The sequence below is a fragment of the Neofelis nebulosa genome, chromosome 2 (genome assembly GCF_028018385.1).
Source record: "Neofelis nebulosa isolate mNeoNeb1 chromosome 2, mNeoNeb1.pri, whole genome shotgun sequence".
Classification (NCBI taxonomy): Eukaryota; Metazoa; Chordata; class Mammalia; order Carnivora; family Felidae; genus Neofelis; species Neofelis nebulosa.
The window spans coordinates 150,596,832-150,614,538 of NC_080783.1; the positions used below are offsets into that span (position 1 = coordinate 150,596,832).

General features: G+C 41.2%; 1 protein-coding gene across 1 annotated transcript in view; it reads left to right on the forward strand.

Moving 5' to 3' along the window:
- MCOLN3 (mucolipin TRP cation channel 3) overlaps positions 1-17,078 on the forward strand; it is a 32,726-nt gene extending 15,648 nt beyond the window's left edge. Inside the window, exons 6-12 of the mRNA XM_058716769.1 lie at positions 3,088-3,187; positions 7,576-7,688; positions 7,771-7,920; positions 11,514-11,615; positions 11,725-11,847; positions 13,163-13,369; positions 15,099-17,078. Coding sequence (XP_058572752.1) covers positions 3,088-3,187; positions 7,576-7,688; positions 7,771-7,920; positions 11,514-11,615; positions 11,725-11,847; positions 13,163-13,369; positions 15,099-15,233 — 930 coding nt within the window. The 3' untranslated portion in view covers positions 15,234-17,078. The remainder of the gene's footprint in view (positions 1-3,087; positions 3,188-7,575; positions 7,689-7,770; positions 7,921-11,513; positions 11,616-11,724; positions 11,848-13,162; positions 13,370-15,098) is intronic.
- Positions 17,079-17,707: the final 629 nt, after the last annotated feature.

A 17,707-nucleotide genomic window follows, 5' to 3' on the forward strand; every position in this document is an offset into this window, starting at 1 on the left:
CCTATGAATAGTGAGATCATGATCCGAACCAAAGTCAGACAGTTAACTGACTAAGCCACCCAGGTGCCCCAGTCCTGTACCACTCTTGAACCGAGAAATGGTACTTTCAGAAGCTTTATAATCCTCAAGGCTCAGTTCAACTGACACCTTCTTCAGGGACCATTTTTACGATACTTCAGTTAGGGACACATTCTATGCTCACAACTCCAAAGTTTTATTTTTGGTTTTGTTTTTATGTTTTGTATGAGCTCACCCACCTTCTCCTTTGTTTTAGGATTGTCTAGATTTTTATCAACTCTGCTAGATTGAAAGCTCCTTGAAAGCAGGAATCATTCTCCTAATTTTTCTCATCCCTCAAAGAACACAGTAGGTGCTTCAAATATTTGTGGAATGGATGAATGAAACATTTGTAAAATGCAGCCTCTTTCCCATGACTCAATACAGTGGGGAGAGCAACCTGGCTGGTTAATCACATGCAGATGTTATATTTTTGCCACTATTGCAGATTCATCCCAAGCTGTCCCTGTGCATGGTGGATTTAGCAGTGCGTTTCACACAACTGTAGTAGAACTTACACCCTATAGGGTAGTTTAATGATAAAAGCAATTAGTGCAACTTTATGGTTTAAGTAAACATGAACTGGGGCAGTATATGCCTGATTTAAAACGCAGGAGTTTTGGGGCGCCTGGGTGGCTCAGTCAGTTAAGCGGCCGACTTCGGCTCAGGTCGTGATCTTGGGGTCCGTGAGTTCGAGCCCCGCGTCAGGCTCTGTGCTGACAGCTCGGAGCCTGGAGCCTGTTTCCGATTCTGTGTCTCCCTCTCTCTGACCCTCTCCGTTCATGCTCTCTCTCTGTCTCAAAAATAAATAAATGTTAAAAAAAATAAAATAAAATAAAATAAAATAAAATAAAATAAAATAAAATAAAATAAAATGCAGGAGTGCAGGAGTTTTGGAATCAGGCAAGCCTAGATTTTAATTATAGCTCACCAGTTACTAGCTATGTAACTTTAGGCAAATTACTTAATTGGTTTGAGTCCTGGCTTTCTCGTTTGTAAAACAGAATTAATGCCCACCTACCTAACAAAGCTGTTGCCAAGACATCTATATATCTATGTACCTATCTATCTAGTATACTGCATATATATGAGATATGTAAGAGACCTCCCTAAGTATCTGGTATATAACAGATATTTGATTCATGCAACAGCTATTTATGAAACCTTTCCTATGTATGTCTGTTAATTTGGTTAGAATGTAAAAGCAGGGCATTAGCATTCACTCATAGCAGTTTAGTGCATTCTTGCATCATGTGTTTTGAGGCTCTTTATTAGGTGCACAGGCACCTAGGATTCTTGTGTTAATTTGATGAACTGACTCTTACATCATTATGAAGTGGTAATTTTTACCTCAATATTAATTCTTTGCTTTAAAATCTACTTTGGTTGATGTGAATATAACCACTCCAGCTTTCTTTTAATTAGTGTTATCATGGTATATGTTTTTCCATCCTTTTGATATTAACCTATTTGTCTTATGTTTAAAGAGGGTTTCTTATTAGGCAGCATAGAATTAATTCTTGCTTTTTTATCCAACTTCATAATCTGTACCTTTTAGTTGGAGTGCTTAGACCATTTAAATTACATGTGATTGGGGCATCTGGGTGACTCAGTCAGTTAAGCGTCCAACTTTGGCTCAGGTCATGATCTCACGGTCAGTGAGTTTGAGCCTCGCATCAGGTTCTATGCTGACAGCTCAGAGCCTGGAGCCTGCTTCAGATTCTGTGTCTCCCTCTCTCTGCTCCTCCCCCCGTCACTGTCTGTCTCTATCTGTCTCTCAAAAATGAATAAACATTAAAATTTTTTTTAATTACATGTGATTATTAATATGATTTCTCTCTTTTTCTGCCTGGGTTCTGCCTGGAGTATTTTTTGGATATTACTTTAGCTAATTTGTTAGAAGCTTGCAGTCCAACATGAAGAGAAACAGAGTGATCAGACTCACTAAATTTATCTGAAGCCTTACATCTGCAGTAATGTCTGATTACCCCGCATGAAGAAGCTTCAGTAAAACTCATTTAAATGACAGACTTTTGAAAAAATGTTTTTTCTTTAGGACTTGAGACAGGAGGCACTAAAAGCAAAGCAAAACAAACAAAACCCACACCTGATCTCCTTGTCTTGCTTTCCCTGTCCCTGCATGGGGACAGGGGAGAGAGCCAGAAGGGGAAAACAGACTGGGGAAGGTGTTCTGACATGGCTTTGTCCTACTTGGTGCCCAGTGTCCTGAAATGGTGATCCCTGAAGCAGGACATGGCTGTCGGCTCCCTGTCACCACATCCTTTTTTTATACATATGGTTCTAGAGTGGCTAAGGATGAAAATGAGGCCCAGAATGAAAATCAGAGAAGCGCCACCTGAAATGTTTCAAGCCTGAAATAATGAACCTCTGTGTTTGTAAGAACTGCAACAGCACTAACAAACTATCCCTTGGGGGCCTGGGATAGTCAGTTAAGTGTCCAATTTGGTTTTGGCTCAGGTCATGATCTTGCAGTTTGTGAGTTCAAGCCTCACGTCGGGCTCTGCACTGGCAGTGGGGAGACTGCTTGGGATCCACTCTCTCTCTCTCTGCCCCTCACCTGCTCATTCACGTGCTCTCTCTCTCTCTCTCTCTCAAAATGAATAAATAAATATATATAAAAACTATCCCCCGCCGAGTCCCTAGGGAGGGAGGAAAAAGGTCACTTGGACCAGCTCTTGCTCATACCAAGAGGGCATCTTGAGGTACTTGGAGTGGGAAGGAGAGAGAAGTTCTCCTGTTTTATAAGTTGTCCAGGGCTGGAAGACTATCCTAGAAATACAGGATTTTAGAGACTAAAAGTTCTCAACAGAAGACCTTGCTCAACCTTCTCATTTCACAAAGAAAAAAAGGGCTCTTCCCAAAGTTGAACAAAGTTAGCATTGACACGGGGATGAGAATCTGGGTGGGCATCCTGTCACCCTGAAAGATTTGTTTCCTAATTAATGCATAGAGACATCTTGGCTTCAAAAACTATAGGTATGTTTTTGACCCTTTTCCTGTTTTTCACAGATAACATTTGACAATAAGGCCCACAGTGGAAGGATTAAGATAAGCTTAGATAACGACATTTCCATCAGAGAATGTAAAGACTGGCATGTATCAGGATCAAGTAAGTGATGACGTTTACTAGTTTTCAAAATGGTTATTAAATAAAAGGGTTATTAAACTACTGGGATATGTGGAGCATCAAAGGGAACAACTGGAACATTGCCAAGTCCCTAATTCTCTGCAAATAGATCAACTTATTGTAGGTATCTGATGTTCCAGGCAAGACATAAATTATTAGTACTTGAAATGACTTTTGCTGACTTCTACATGTGTCCTCACTGGCCCAGTTCTTTTTTTTTTTTTTTTTTTTTTTTTTAAATTTTTTTTCAACGTTTTTTATTTATTTTTGGGACAGAGAGAGACAGAGCATGAACGGGGGAGGGGCAGAGAGAGAGGGAGACACAGAATCGGAAGCAGGCTCCAGGCTCTGAGCCATCAGCCCAGAGCCTGACGCGGGGCTCGAACTCACGGACCGCGAGATCGTGACCTGGCTGAAGTCGGACGCTTAACCGACTGCGCCACCCAGGTGCCCCCACTGGCCCAGTTCTTACAAAAAAATGCACACACCCCCCAGCAAAAAATCACATATACCCAACCTAATATTTATTGAGTGCTTACTACATAAGGGCTTCCTCCTACATTTTAATATTTTAATTTTTATTATTTTTTTAAATGTGTATTTATCTTAGAGAGAGAGAGACAGAGGGTGAGCAGTAGAGGGGCAGAGAGAGAGGGAGACACAGAATCTGAAAAAAGCTCTAGTCTGTGAGCTGTCAGCACAGAGCCCGACACGGGGCTTGAACTCATGGACTGTGAGATCATGACCTGAACTGAAGTTGGGTGCTTCACTGACTGAGCCACCCAGGCATCCCAGCGTTTTAATATTTTTAAAATATCCTTGAGATAGGCAGCATCCCTGTTTATGCAAATGAAGAAACTAAGGCTTAGAAGTGAATCTTGGTGCCCCTGGTCATACAGTGAGAGAGACATCAAGAAAGATTTGACCCTGAAGCATCCCTCACATTATATTTAGCTCCTATATAGGTTAAAAAGTAAACTAAATGAAGAAAGGGTGCATTCTTGGAAATATGGACATGAATTCAACTATAGACTGAGTACCACTGAGAATTTTGGGGCTGAACCAGAAAATGGACTGTAAAGAATTTATCTCATTTTTCTAGCCCCTTTGGTATGTTGTGCTGGACTTAATGATTAGGTCTGGGATTCTCAGATTCTGGCGAGCGAAAGAGTCACCCCAGCTCCCTGCAAGGCTGTCCCCGGGTCTGGGCTGGGGCCTAGGAATGTACAGGTCACCCTTACTCATGCCACACTTGGAAAATCATTGCTTTAGGGGTAACTACTGGTTGAGTCACAAAGGTCAGAAGCAGTAATGAGATATTAAGAATAAACGATATGGGGGCACCTGGGTGGCTGAGTCGGTTGCATGTTCAAATTCGGCTCAGGTCATGATCTCGCGGTTCGTGGGTTTGAGCCCCATATTGGGCTCTGAGCTGACAGCTCCGAGCCTGAAGCCTGCATTAGATTCTGTGTCTCCCTCTCTCTCTCTGTCCCTCCCCTGTTCACACTCTGTTTCTCTCTCTCAAAAATAAGTAAATGTTAATTTTTTTTTTTTAAATGACATGAAATTTCTTCATTCTAGTATTTTTTTCACTATTAGGTACTTCAAATATATGAGGCTCTTAAATCACAATTTTATTTCAATGACAAAATTGTTTATTTGAAACACAAAGTTGTTTTGTCATCTGTAATGCAATACTTCTCCACAAACTTTAGAATAGGAAGCATGAGAGTATATGAAAGTATCTGGCACAGGCTTTCTCTCAAATGCTTGTTTCTTAGTTTTTAGGCTTTTCTAAAGTAGATGTAGACATTTTAGTAACAATTAGATGCCCCTTGGCCAATATTAATGGGATGTTTTATTACTGAATTTTTTTTAATAGATTTTTTTTTAAGTTTATTTTGAGAGAGAGAGCACACACGAGCTGGGGGTGGGGCATGGAGAGAGAGAGCCCGAGAGAGAGTGAGAGAGAGAATCCCAAGCAGGCTCTGCACTGTAAGTGCAGAGCCCAATGCAGGACTTGATCTCATGAACCACGAGATCATGGCCTGAGCCAAAATCAAGAGTCTGATGCTTAACCGACTGAGCCACCCCGGCACCCCATTACCGAACTAGTCTAAGTGCTTGTTATTGTTTTACCAGTAGGGGGCAGTCATGTCACTCAGGTCTCACCTGAGACCTCCTGGCCCCTATCATGTTGTAGGAATGAGCCTCTCCCCTCCATCACCCATACCAGCAGTGTGCTTCTTCTAGAGCCGTGGTTCTTGAGCTCTAGTGTCATCTGTAAGAGCTTGTGAAAATGCAGTTTCTGACTCAGCGGGTCTAGGGTGGGGCCAGAGTGCATTCCTAACAGTGCCCAAGGGATGCCACGCATCACTAACCTAGAATGACAGAGGCTGGAGACAGACTGCAAAGATTTGAATCCCGGTGCTGCCACCTGCTGGCTTTATCACCTAGGGCAAATTCCCCTGACCTCTGTGTGCCTCATTTTCTCACCTGTCCGGTGGGGATAATCACACCCCCGCTTGCTGGGGTTACCGTGAGGATCAAATGAGGTAATACCTACAAAGTGCTTAGGACTATGGGTGGAGTAGCACTACCTGTTAGCTACGGTGCTTTCTTTTCTTCACAGCACTTACTCCTGTCTGAAAGCATTTTGTTCATGTACCTTGTTTACGTCCCTGGTGTCTCCTGGCAGTAGAACAGAAGTTCCCCAAGGTCGGGGGCCTGTGTTGTTCACCACTTGTATCCTCAGCATCTAGAAAAACTGCCACACGGTGGGTTCTTGGTGAATATTCTATACCCAGATAGGTATGTTTTAATAGGGTGTGCAGGAAGGCTAACTGAATTAAGGACAAAAGACCACAGGCTTATAATTAAAGATCTCTTATTGATGGCAGTAGTAATTTCCAAAAGAAGGCCTTTTATTTTTTTTTATTTTTTTTAATTTTTTTAATGTTTTATTTTATTTTATTTTTTTTATTTATTTTTTTTTTTAAATTTTTTTTTCAACGTTTTTTATTTATTTTTGGGACAGACAGAGACAGAGCATGAACGGGGGAGGGGCAGAGAGAGAGGGAGACACAGAATCGGAAACAGGCTCCAGGCTCCGAGCCATCAGCCCAGAGCCTGACGCGGGGCTCGAACTCACGGACCGCGAGATCGTGACCTGGCTGAAGTCGGACGCTTAACCGACTGCGCCACCCAGGCGCCCCATGTTTTATTTTATTTTTGAGAGACAGAGAGAGACAGCATGAGTGGGGGAGGAGCAGAGAAAGAGGGAGACATAGAATCCAAAGCAGGCTCCAGGCTCCGAGCTGTCAGCACAGAGCCTGATGCGGGGCTCGAACCCACAAACTGCAAGATCATGACCTGAGCCGAAGTCGGATGCCCAACCTACTGAGCCACCCAGGCACCCCCAAAAGAAGGCCTTTTAACTTTCTTTACATACTAATGGGAAGAACACTTACCAGGACCTTTTCTCTTTGCTGTCTTTGTGGAAAGAATGTCTGAATTATCTAAATTACTCTAAAAAGCAGTGTGAAGGCTTCAGATAAAATTTGAAAATGCTTCTGAAGGAAACAAAAAGACTTGAATCAATGGGAGACACATCATATTTTTGGACAAGAGATTTAACATCATGTATATGCCAATTCTCCCCTAAATTAACTTATGAATGTGACATGATCCCCCCACCACCCTGCAAAAGTACCAGTAGGATTTTTAACAATCCTACTGGATTGAGGAATTTAACAATCAGATCCTCAAGAATATATGGGGGAAAAAACCAAGTAAGAATAGCTAATAAAACACTAATGAGAGGTATTTGTCTTACGCATTAAAACACACAAAAACATCAAAAGGGCAAGATAAGGTACTTGAATACCTACAGTAATTTAATACCTGATAAAGATGTCATTGGGAATGAGATTTGCTCTTTTGATCGGCAAAAATAAAAGATAATTAATATACAATGGTGGAGAAGACGTGGAGATGTGTGTAGGTATATAAACTGGCATGATGTTTTTGAAGGGCAATTTCTTAGCACTTCTTTCTTAGAAATATGCATATGCCTTACCCCAACAATTTCGCCTTTAGATATTCGTTCGCCTAAAGGATCACTTTGATCCTCACGGCAACCCCAGCAAGCGGGGTGTGATGCACAGAGAGGACTTGAAGAATTGTTTGTAGCAGGAAAAAACAGATTGCAACCTGAGTGTCTTTACAAAGAGTATACATCTATATTGTGGTATGCCATGCAGCAGTTAAAAGAAATGAGGCTAAAAATGAAAGAAAAAAAAAAAAACAAGAAGTAGAGGTCACCGTATGAATGTCCCACAGTATAAGCAGGTAATGCTCTTTCCTTCCAGTTCAGAAGAACACTCACTACATGATGATCTTTGATGCCTTTGTTATTCTGATATGCTTGGCTTCGTTAATCCTGTGCCTTCGATCTGTGATTACAGGACTTCAGCTTCAGCAGGTAGGGGTTGCTGCTTGCTAGGAATGCGGGGGACATTGTGATTGACTGAGAAATTCACTGTGCCTCCCTCTTTCCCCTAAAGGAATTTGTCAATTTTTTCCTCCTCCATTACAAGAAGGAAGTTTCTGTTTCTGATCAAATGGAATTCGTCAATGGATGGTACATCATGATTATTATTAGTGACATATTGACAGTTATTGGATCAATTCTGAAAATGGAAATTCAAGCTAAGGTAAAGTGGTTTTTGTTTTTGTTTTGTTTTTTTTTTACTATTTATGCCATTGTTAGTATCAGATTGGCACTAATATTTTCTCGGGATGTGAGAATTTGCAGAGTAAATGGTTTCTTTCAAACATTGTGTTAAATAAACTTAAAATCGATAACAGTAAGTTTCTTAAGTCTAGTCAGGCAATCTCTTAGGCAGAGTTTTTCAAAGGTATATACAAGCCTCTGAGTCAGTCATTTGGGTACCTGGTAAAAATACTCCATGTTACACTGATGAAATCTGAGCTCTAGGGGTGCGCCCGAGAATTCTTAGATGTCCCAAAGTAAAGAAGGTAAGAGGTGGGTTTTTTTGTTGTTGTTTTCACAAGAAATGCTAGAATCTTCAACAACAAAAAGAGTAGGGCCCTGGGTGAAAGTGAAGCCAGGCTACCACTGTGTGAGTGATGACAGTTGCTGCCTTTTTCTTACTTTCCCCGTTGATAAACTACAAGATTTTCCATTCTAACTCAGGATTAACCCAGCCTAGAAATCACCTGCCCTCCCCCGCCACCGCCGCCAAAGCAAAAATCGAATTAAAAAAACCTGATACTGTTCAAACTGACCTTGTTCAAATTTATATTTTTCTAGCCCTGGCTTCAACTGAGTGTGAGGATGAGCCACCTGGGGAGTCTGCTGATTGAGATTCTCGGTCAGAGGCCCCACGTGCCATGGCTCAGATGAGATAGGAGCGTACTTCTCCCTCATGTAATAGTCAGGGTGGGTTTCCCAGGTTGGCAACTCACTCAGCTCCACGCGGTCAGTCAGGGACCCACGTTCCTGCCACTGAGTTTCTCTGGAGCCCAAATTGTGCGGTTGATCCTGGGTCAGCTCAGGAACAGGTTGCAGCCTGTGTGGGAAGGGAAGGGAAGGGCAACACGAGACGGCGGCATGGTGGTAGCTTTTCCAGTCTGAAAGCCTTGGTAGTCTTGGTAGTCTTTGCTCTTGTTCACATCCCACTGGAGAGCGTTTAGTCACATTTAACTGCAAGGGAGCTGGGGAAAACAGCCCAGGCATGTTCGCTCCTTGGAAGGAACGAATGGATTTAGGATGATATGGAGTCCCTATCATTGGACTAGGGAACAAAAAGAAAGGAGCACAGGAGATATGCAGCAAATCTTTATTTTTACCAGCCTTAACTATCATTAACCTCATTGAGCTCTTAATGGTGTCCAGCAATGTTTTTTACATTTTTCTAGGCCATTCACTCCCCCATCTTTCAGATGATCGTTTCACGTTTTTATCCCTTCTGGAAACTCTAAAACCCCTGCCCCATCCTCACTGTCAAGTGATGAGCTTCTTTCCTGTTCACAAAACCACAGATAAAAAAAAAAAAAAAAAAGAAAGAAATTCTACAAGGCTCCACTTCATTTATCTACCTGCCAGCATCAGTGTCCATACACTCTGCTTTTTCTGTTTCTGTGGATATATTATTCTGGCTACTCTCCATGGCCAACCCCATGTGCCTCCCAGATGCCAAGCCCCCTCCCCCCCTTGCTTACCTAAGAACTTAGCTCCAGCTTTTCTTCTTCCTTTTCCCCATGCATCATCAGTTTCCCTTTCTCTACTGTCCCATTCCCAATAGTATGTGTGTTCTTTCTCCTTTATAAGAGACAAAAGCTCAACCTATTCTCTATCCAGCTACTTCCCTATTTTTTTGGCTCCCCTTTACATAGCAAAAGACCTTAAGAGTAGGTACCTTTGTTTCTAATTCTGTTCCTCCTATTCTCTGTTACATCTGCTCCAATCCGGCCGCCCTACCACCCTACAGAAAATGTTCCTTCCGATGACCTCCAGTGTTGCTGAGTCCAATAATTCATTATTTATCCTCATCTTGACCTATCAGCAGATTTTAACACTGCAAGCGTTCCTTCTTTGTTGACGCATTTTTCCCCTGAGCTATCACTTACCTGGTTTCCATCCTAAATCACAGGCTGGTCTTCTGACTTCCTTTGCTGGTTCTTTCTCATCTCTCCAACCTATTAAAGTGACAAGGCCTCAAGGTGCAATGTTTGGACATATTTTCTTTCCTGCCACGGTCTTGGTGCCCTCATCCTGTCCATGGCTTTAAATAGTACCTCTCTGCCGATGATTTCTAAATCTGTGTCTTCAGCTTGGAATTCTTCTCTGAACTCCAGTCTCAGATATTCACTTGTCACCTTCATATCTTCATTTGGACGTCTACTTGGCACCTCAAATTTAACATACTCTGTGGTGTACATATACAATGGAACACTACTTGGCAATGAAAATGAATGAAATCTTGCCATTTGCCACAATGTGGATAGAACCGGAGGGTATTATGCTAAGTGAAATAAGTCAGCCAGAGAAAGACAGATATCCTATGATTTCACTCATATGTGGAATTTGAGAAACATAATAGATGACCATCCGGGAAGAGAAGGAAAAATAAGATAAAAACACAGAGGGAAGCAAATGATAAGAGACTCTTAAATATAGAGAACAAGCTGAGGGTTGCTGGAGAGGAGGTGGGTGAGGGATGGGTTAATGGGTGATGGGCATTAAGAAGGGCACTTTTCGGGATGAGCACTGGTTGTCATCTGTAAGAGATGAATCACTGGGTTCTACTCCTGAAGCCAAGACTACACTGTATGTTAACTAACTTGAATTAAAAACAAAACAAAACAAAAAACAGAACTCCCCAAATCTCAATCTCCACCTCCACAGGCCAAACCTGCTTCTTCATGGCTTTTTTAACTTCAGTTAATGGCAATCCTTTTCAGGTGCTTAAGACAAAAGCCATACATTTATCCTTGACTCTCCTCTTTGACTAACCCCCTCTTCCCTCCATCTAATCCAAGAGGAAATCCTATCAATCTACCTTTAAAAATCACCTCATCACCTCTATCATTACTAGTCTGGTCCAAGCCACCATCAGCTCTCGTCTCTTATCATTGCAATTGCCTTCTCACTCTTTGGACAGTCTGCTCTTAATCATAGCAGCCAAATTGTATCATATCCTGTTCAGAGCTTTCAAATCTCCCCAGCCTATCAGAGTAAAATACAAAGGTGTTAATTAGCCACGAGGCTCTAAACTACCTACCCCCTTACCTCTGTGACTCTGTACTCTCCCCCATTGCTCACTGCAGCTGGACTCCATCTTTTGAGGCACCCTCCTGCTATGGGGCCTTTGCATTTGCTTGTCTCTGTGCCTGGAACACTCCTCTCCTAGCTTTTTGCTCAGCTTGTACTCTCTCATTCCCCTCAGGTCTTTGTTCAAATGCAACTCCTTTTAAAATGCAACCCTGGAGGCATTCTTTTTCCCCTCCCCTGAATTTTCTCCTCAGCACTTACTATCAGCTAATGTACTGAGAGTTTCATTAATTTATTTCTATTATCTCTCCCCCCTCCCACCGCTAGAATGCAAGCTTCCGGAAAGAAGGAAATTTTGTCTCTCTGTTCACTTCTTTGTCTAAGGACAAAGAACACCTAGAACACTGCCTGATTGATTCCTATTATCCACCGCCCCCCCCCAACCAAATATTTTTTGTCCCAATGAATTTCTGTTACATAATCTGGTTATTTTTTTCCACTCTGTTTTAGAGTCTAACAAGTTATGACGTCTGTAGCATACTTCTTGGGACTTCCACCATGCTCGTGTGGCTCGGAGTCGTTCGATACCTCGGTTTCTTTCAGAAGTACAACGTAAGGATTCCATGGATCTCCATGCTGTTGGTATTCCTATCTTTCAGAGTTATTGCACTGCTTTGGCTGAGGGACAAGGGGATTCTAACAGCCTCTCTTACTTTCCTAGCTCCTTATTCTGACCCTTCAGGCAGCGCTGCCCAATGTCATCAGGTTCTGTTGCTGTGCCGCAATGATTTATTTAGGCTATTGCTTCTGTGGATGGATTGTGCTGGGGCCTTACCATGATAAGGTACCAATAAACAACGTTTTCCTGTTACTATCAAGCTCCTAAAATAGTGCCAGTTATTCTTTTAAAATGAGCTCCTTCTATTTTGTGACTCAGCCTGAAAATGTCGAAGGTCGTATATCTGGTGCCATGTTTGTGAACTGGTAAGGTGTGACCAACTTGAGAGAATAATTGATTCACTCAGCTACTTTACCTCCTTTTGTGGACTATATCAGATAATTATGTCTTATTTTATTTTATTTTATTTTATTTTATTTTATTAATTTTTTTACCACCTATGAGGTCAAGATAAGTCAACTTGATTCATCAGTATAAAGAGTCAGCTTTGGGGCGCCTGGGTGGCGCAGTCGGTTAAGCCTCCGACTTCAGCCAGGTCACGATCTCGCGGTCCGTGAGTTCGAGCCCCGCGTCAGGCTCTGGGCTGATGGCTCGGAGCCTGGAGCCTGTTTCCGATTCTGTGTCTCCCTCTCTCTCTGCCCCTCCCCCGTTCATGCTCTGTCTCTCTCTGTCCCAAAAATAAATAAAAAACGTTGAAAAAAAAATTAAAAAAAAAAAAAAAAGAGTCAGCTTTTGGGGCACCTGGGTGGCTCAGTCGGTTAAGCGTCCGACTTCGGCTCAGGTCATGATCTCGCGGTCCGTGAGTTCGAGCCCCGCGTTGGGCTCTGGGCTGATGGCTCAGAGCCTGGAGCCTGCTTCCGATTCTGTGTCTCCCTCTCTCTCTGCCCCTCCCCCGTTCATGCTCTGTCTCTCTCTCTCTCTGTCTCAAAAATAAATAAACGTTAAAAAAAAATTTAAAAAATAAAGAGTCAGCTTTTTAGGCAAGGCTTTTGGAAATGTGATTTTATTAAAAAGGGAGTATAGGGAGGAACTTGAAGAAATCTATGCATTTTTTTTGTTACCAGAGTCAGTCCTGATTATAATACCATTATCCCAAATGGAATGAACTTTAAAATGAGAAGTATGAGCATGCATGGTTAGGACTTGGGTATCTCTGCATAAGTGTTTCTAGGATCTCTTTCTGTGTAGGCAGAGGGAATGGTCAGACTTGACTCAGAAAAGCGCTGAGGGTGCAAACCAGCAGCTTCAATTCAGGCTGCTCCCCTTAAAGGGAGCACAAAGAAGGAGCTGCTTGTTCAGGAAAAACAGTAGGCATTATACAGGTTGCATGTATCACATAGCAAATGCTTGTAATTACTGCAGGCTAACTACATAGTTTACAAGGATACGTGGTCCATTATTTTTTAGTATAGTGTCATGAACAATCTCCAGTGGGAAGGAATGTGAAATAAAGTGAACTTTTTCTCTTTTCTTTTTCCAGTTCCGTTCTCTGAACATGGTCTCCGAGTGCCTTTTCTCTCTGATAAATGGAGATGATATGTTTGCCACATTTGCAAAAATGCAACAAAAAAGTTATTTGGTCTGGTTGTTTAGCAGAATTTACCTCTACTCATTCATCAGCCTCTTTATATATATGATTTTAAGTCTTTTCATTGCACTGATCACTGATACATATGAAACAATTAAGGTAGGTTCATCAAGAGCTTAAGTAGCAGCATTTTTCTAGAACTTGTAGAATGGCAATAAAATATGGTACCTAAGAGGGAGGAGAACAGCTAGAATGTTAATTTTTTCAAGGTGGAAAAGAAAGACTTCAATTGTAGATATTGAGAAACAGAAATGAAGAATTTGAATTTGTAGAATATTTTAGGTTTTGTCTCTAAGTAATTGTGCTTTTTTTCAAACAAGATTTCTAAACTCGTATTAGAATTATAAAGACCAGTAGGCATTGGGTAAGTGAAACATATGGCATTTCAAAATTTGATGGGGACCATTTAAAATCCAATTTTCATAAAGAAAAATTAACCTCTTGGTTTGGAGTGTACTGTGACTGAACCCAGACTCTTGGCAAGGACCTGCCTGGGACTATCCTGAGGCCTGATCTCCAGAAGAGTGAGGGGATTGATATGTCAGGTGCTAGCCATGTAAGCTTTATATGTGTTAGAAAAGCTGATTTGAAAAGCTATTATTTATATTGTCCCTCACATGGGATATTTTTTTTTTTAATTTATTTTTGGGACAGAGAGAGACAGAGCATGAACGGGGGAGGGGCAGAGAGAGAGGGAGACACAGAATCGGAAACAGGCTCCAGGCTCCAGGCTCCGAGCCATCAGCCCAGAGCCTGACGCGGGGCTCGAACTCACGGACCGCGAGATCGTGACCTGGCTGAAGTCGGACGCTTAACCGACTGCGCCACCCAGGCGCCCCTCACATGGGATATTTTAAAAGTTATTTTGAGCCCTTTGAAATATGGAAAAGCAGGCTAAATATCACTATATATTTAAATTTCTAATAACCTTATACTATTAGGTATACCATTGACATAGACACTTCCACTTGGGGACTTTCTGGGTATGAGAAGGGGTACTGAAACATGATATCATATAAATGGCCCCGGGGATAAAGAGAGGGTTAGTAGGAGTTGATGAGTTGATAATTATGAATACCTTGCTTGTGAAGCCAGGGCCATGACTTCATTTTTACTGACTTAGATTTCAGAAACTGATTGTCTTTATTAATACTTGCTTGGCAGATGTGTGCTTAGAGTCACCAAGGCCACTGAGAAAGAATATAGTTGTACCTGTCTAAATCCTGCCCCACTGTGCTCTAAAAGTTCACTGCCTTCAGCTCTTCATGCAGAGAACTATATGTTATTCAAGGGTGGTAGCCAAGGTCTCAAAGGTAGTAATGTTAGTTAACAACTCTTGATGATACAAGTCTGAGACTCACAGTTTAGGTGTTTACCTTTTTCCATGGGCCCAAAGCACCTATCAGGTGGCAAGTGATGGCTGATCCTCTCTGGTCAGCACATGCTCTAGAGATCTTAGACCCTGAACTGATGTTAGTACAAGACCCTTAAACCTGTCTGTCTGAAAGAGAGACTCCCAAAGGGTATATAGAATGGATTCTTCCTGGAAGGATGGCTCAGACTCAGATTCAGCATGCCCATTTTGGATTGAGCCAGACTCATAAGAGAGAGCCCAGGAGGACACTGCAGAATTCTAGACTGACTTTTCCGTAGCTAAACCTAAGAATGTCTCTAGAGGCTATATCTCCCTGAAAATACTTGAAAGTGACTGAATTATCCCTTTAGAAAGATTCCCTCCCTTGACAAATGATCCATTTTGAATGTGGAATAAAGCTGTTTTCAAGGGACTTACTAATGAGAACTTTTTTTTTTTAATTCTTCTATGTAGCATTACCAACAAGATGGCTTCCCAGAGACTGAACTTCATACATTTATAGCAGAATGCAAAGATCTACCCAATTCTGGAAAATACAGATTAGAAGACGACCCTCCAGGTTCTATATTCTGCTGTTGTAAAAAGTAGCTATCAGGCTAATCTGTGCTCTAGAGGGATATATAATATATAGCTGAGTTGGGAAACTGTATGGATATTTTAAGATCAGGTACAGTATATTTGAAGACTATTGCTTTGAGCAAACCAATAGCTATAATTTATCAAGAACTATTTATATTTTTAAAAGCAATATTTAATGTCTTTTGCAGCTTTATATTGGGTTTATTTTTTTAAATTAACTTGGATGAGAGAAGCCATTGGGTTCTTGTTATTTCTTGTTTATTTTGCCATAAGCTTTAGAATATGTTCTCTATCTCCCTCTTCAGCTCTTACACTCTTGCTTCCAGCTATTTTTACTGGATTGATTGTGTCATCAGTGGAGAACAATGCCTAGTCTGACTTCATAAAACTCACTAACTCTGGTCTTGACCACTCTCTGGGGTTCATCCCTGAGAGAGAGGGGAAGTGGTTGGTATAGATCAGTAATTATTTTATTTTATTTTATTTTATTTTATTATTTTAATTTTATTTTTTATTGGAAAGAGAGAGCGAGCAAGCGAGCACGGGGGGAGAAGGGCAGAGACAGAGAAAGCAAGAATCTTAAGCAGGCTTCATGCTCAGCATGGGGCTCAACTTGGGGTTTGACGTGGGATTATACATGGGGCTTGATGTGGTGCTCAATTCTTGGGATTCTGACCTGAACCAAAATCAAGAGTCAGCTCAACCAACTGAGCCACCCAGGCATCCCTAATCATCGCATTTTAAATTCTTCTCTTGGGGCGCCTGGGTGGCTCAGTGGGTTAAGCGTCTGACTCTGGATTTTGACTCAGGTCATGATCTCACAGTTTGTGAGTTCAAGCCCTGCCTCAGGCTCTCTCCGGTCAGTGCAATGCCCTCTTCAAGGATCCTCAGTCAGTCATTCTCTGCCCCTCCCCCACTAGCTCGTGCATGTGCTGTCTCTCAAAAATAAATAAACATTAAAGTACTTAAAAAAAAAACCTTAAAAAAACAATTATGGTCATAACTTAAAAATAAGTAGAAAATGTATGCCTTAAAAGACGAAGAACAAAGTCTACATTCCTTGGATACTGCTGATTGGAATTTTAGGGAATTTTACAACATGTATCTTTGTTTTGTGTGCTATTCATTCAAATAGAAATGAACTTGATGTGCAATAAAGTTTTTCTCAAAGCAAACTTTTTTGTAAAGAAAACTGATTTGTTAATTTTTAATTTTAAGGGCTAAATGAAGATAGCCTTGAGACACTGAAGTCTTATTATTTAATATAATGAGGATCATAATAATGACTGCAGGCATTGAAATGTGAGGTTTTATAATAAGTATAAGCTATTCTTGCAGTATTTATGGCTTTTAAGAAATGGAAAATCTAAGTCTCTGGATCCCCTGGTGTTTCACTTGCACATTAAAATTTGAGCTACTTGGAGTTCCCTATTGCAACTATTTCTTCCCCTACAGTGTTTGATAAGAATTTATTTACCGTTTGTTTTTTTAAATAATGCCTTTATAAAAAAAAAATAAAATAATGCTTTTACACCTGTCAGTAATATGTGCATCACCAATTATAGCTATTATGTGCATGTATGTCTTTTCCGCTTTATGAAACGAGGGAAACTTCTCCAGATCAGGAAAGTGATTCAAGGGCAGTGACTGTGAATTAGATCTCTCTCAGCATAGCAGTGTAGTGAGAATAAAGATTTTGGAAACTCAAAGATCTGAATAGAAATCTTGGATCTACTACAAATTGTGTGGGTGACCTCAGGGCAGCAACTTAAACCTCTCTGAACCCATTTCCTCATTTCAAAAGCAGATGACAGTACACAGAGTGCTGAGTGTTCAGTGAGATAACATGGAAATCAACCTTCGAACCTAGTGGGCACACAGGGTTACTCCTGGCCCCTTGAAGCACAGAGCCCTTGCACATGGTAAATGTTCTTAATAAATGCACTGTTAACAATGAATTTTCTTTTTAACTACCCACTGATTAGTTATTCAGTAGAAATACTGAAGTTTTCTAAAACTTCTACTGAAGTTCTAAAATTTCTACTGGAGTTTTCTAAAACTTCAGTATTTTGGGTAGTTTGCTGATACAAAAAAAGTTATTCCAGTTTACAGTCCACTTCTAAAGGGATTGTTGTCCCTGGTGGAGTGCTAGAGTTTTGAAGTTAATAAGGCTGTTCCTTCATGGCAAGCTTTTCTTTGAATTAAAGGCTTGAAAATTCTTTACTATAAAAATTGTGTGTGTACATATATACACACACATAATATTTCCTACTTTCCATATACTTCCTCCAACACTCTGCAATCAAGTCACCGTCTGCCTTTTTCAAGGGGGTCCACATCCTCCCCACAAGAACACAGAGTTCCATTTCCTCTCGTTTTCTTATAAAAAGGAACCTAACCACACCACCCTTGCACCCACCTGCGGGCACTGTACTAACTGGGTAAACGGGATCTTCCAAGCCTGTCTGCACTCAGTGGGCACC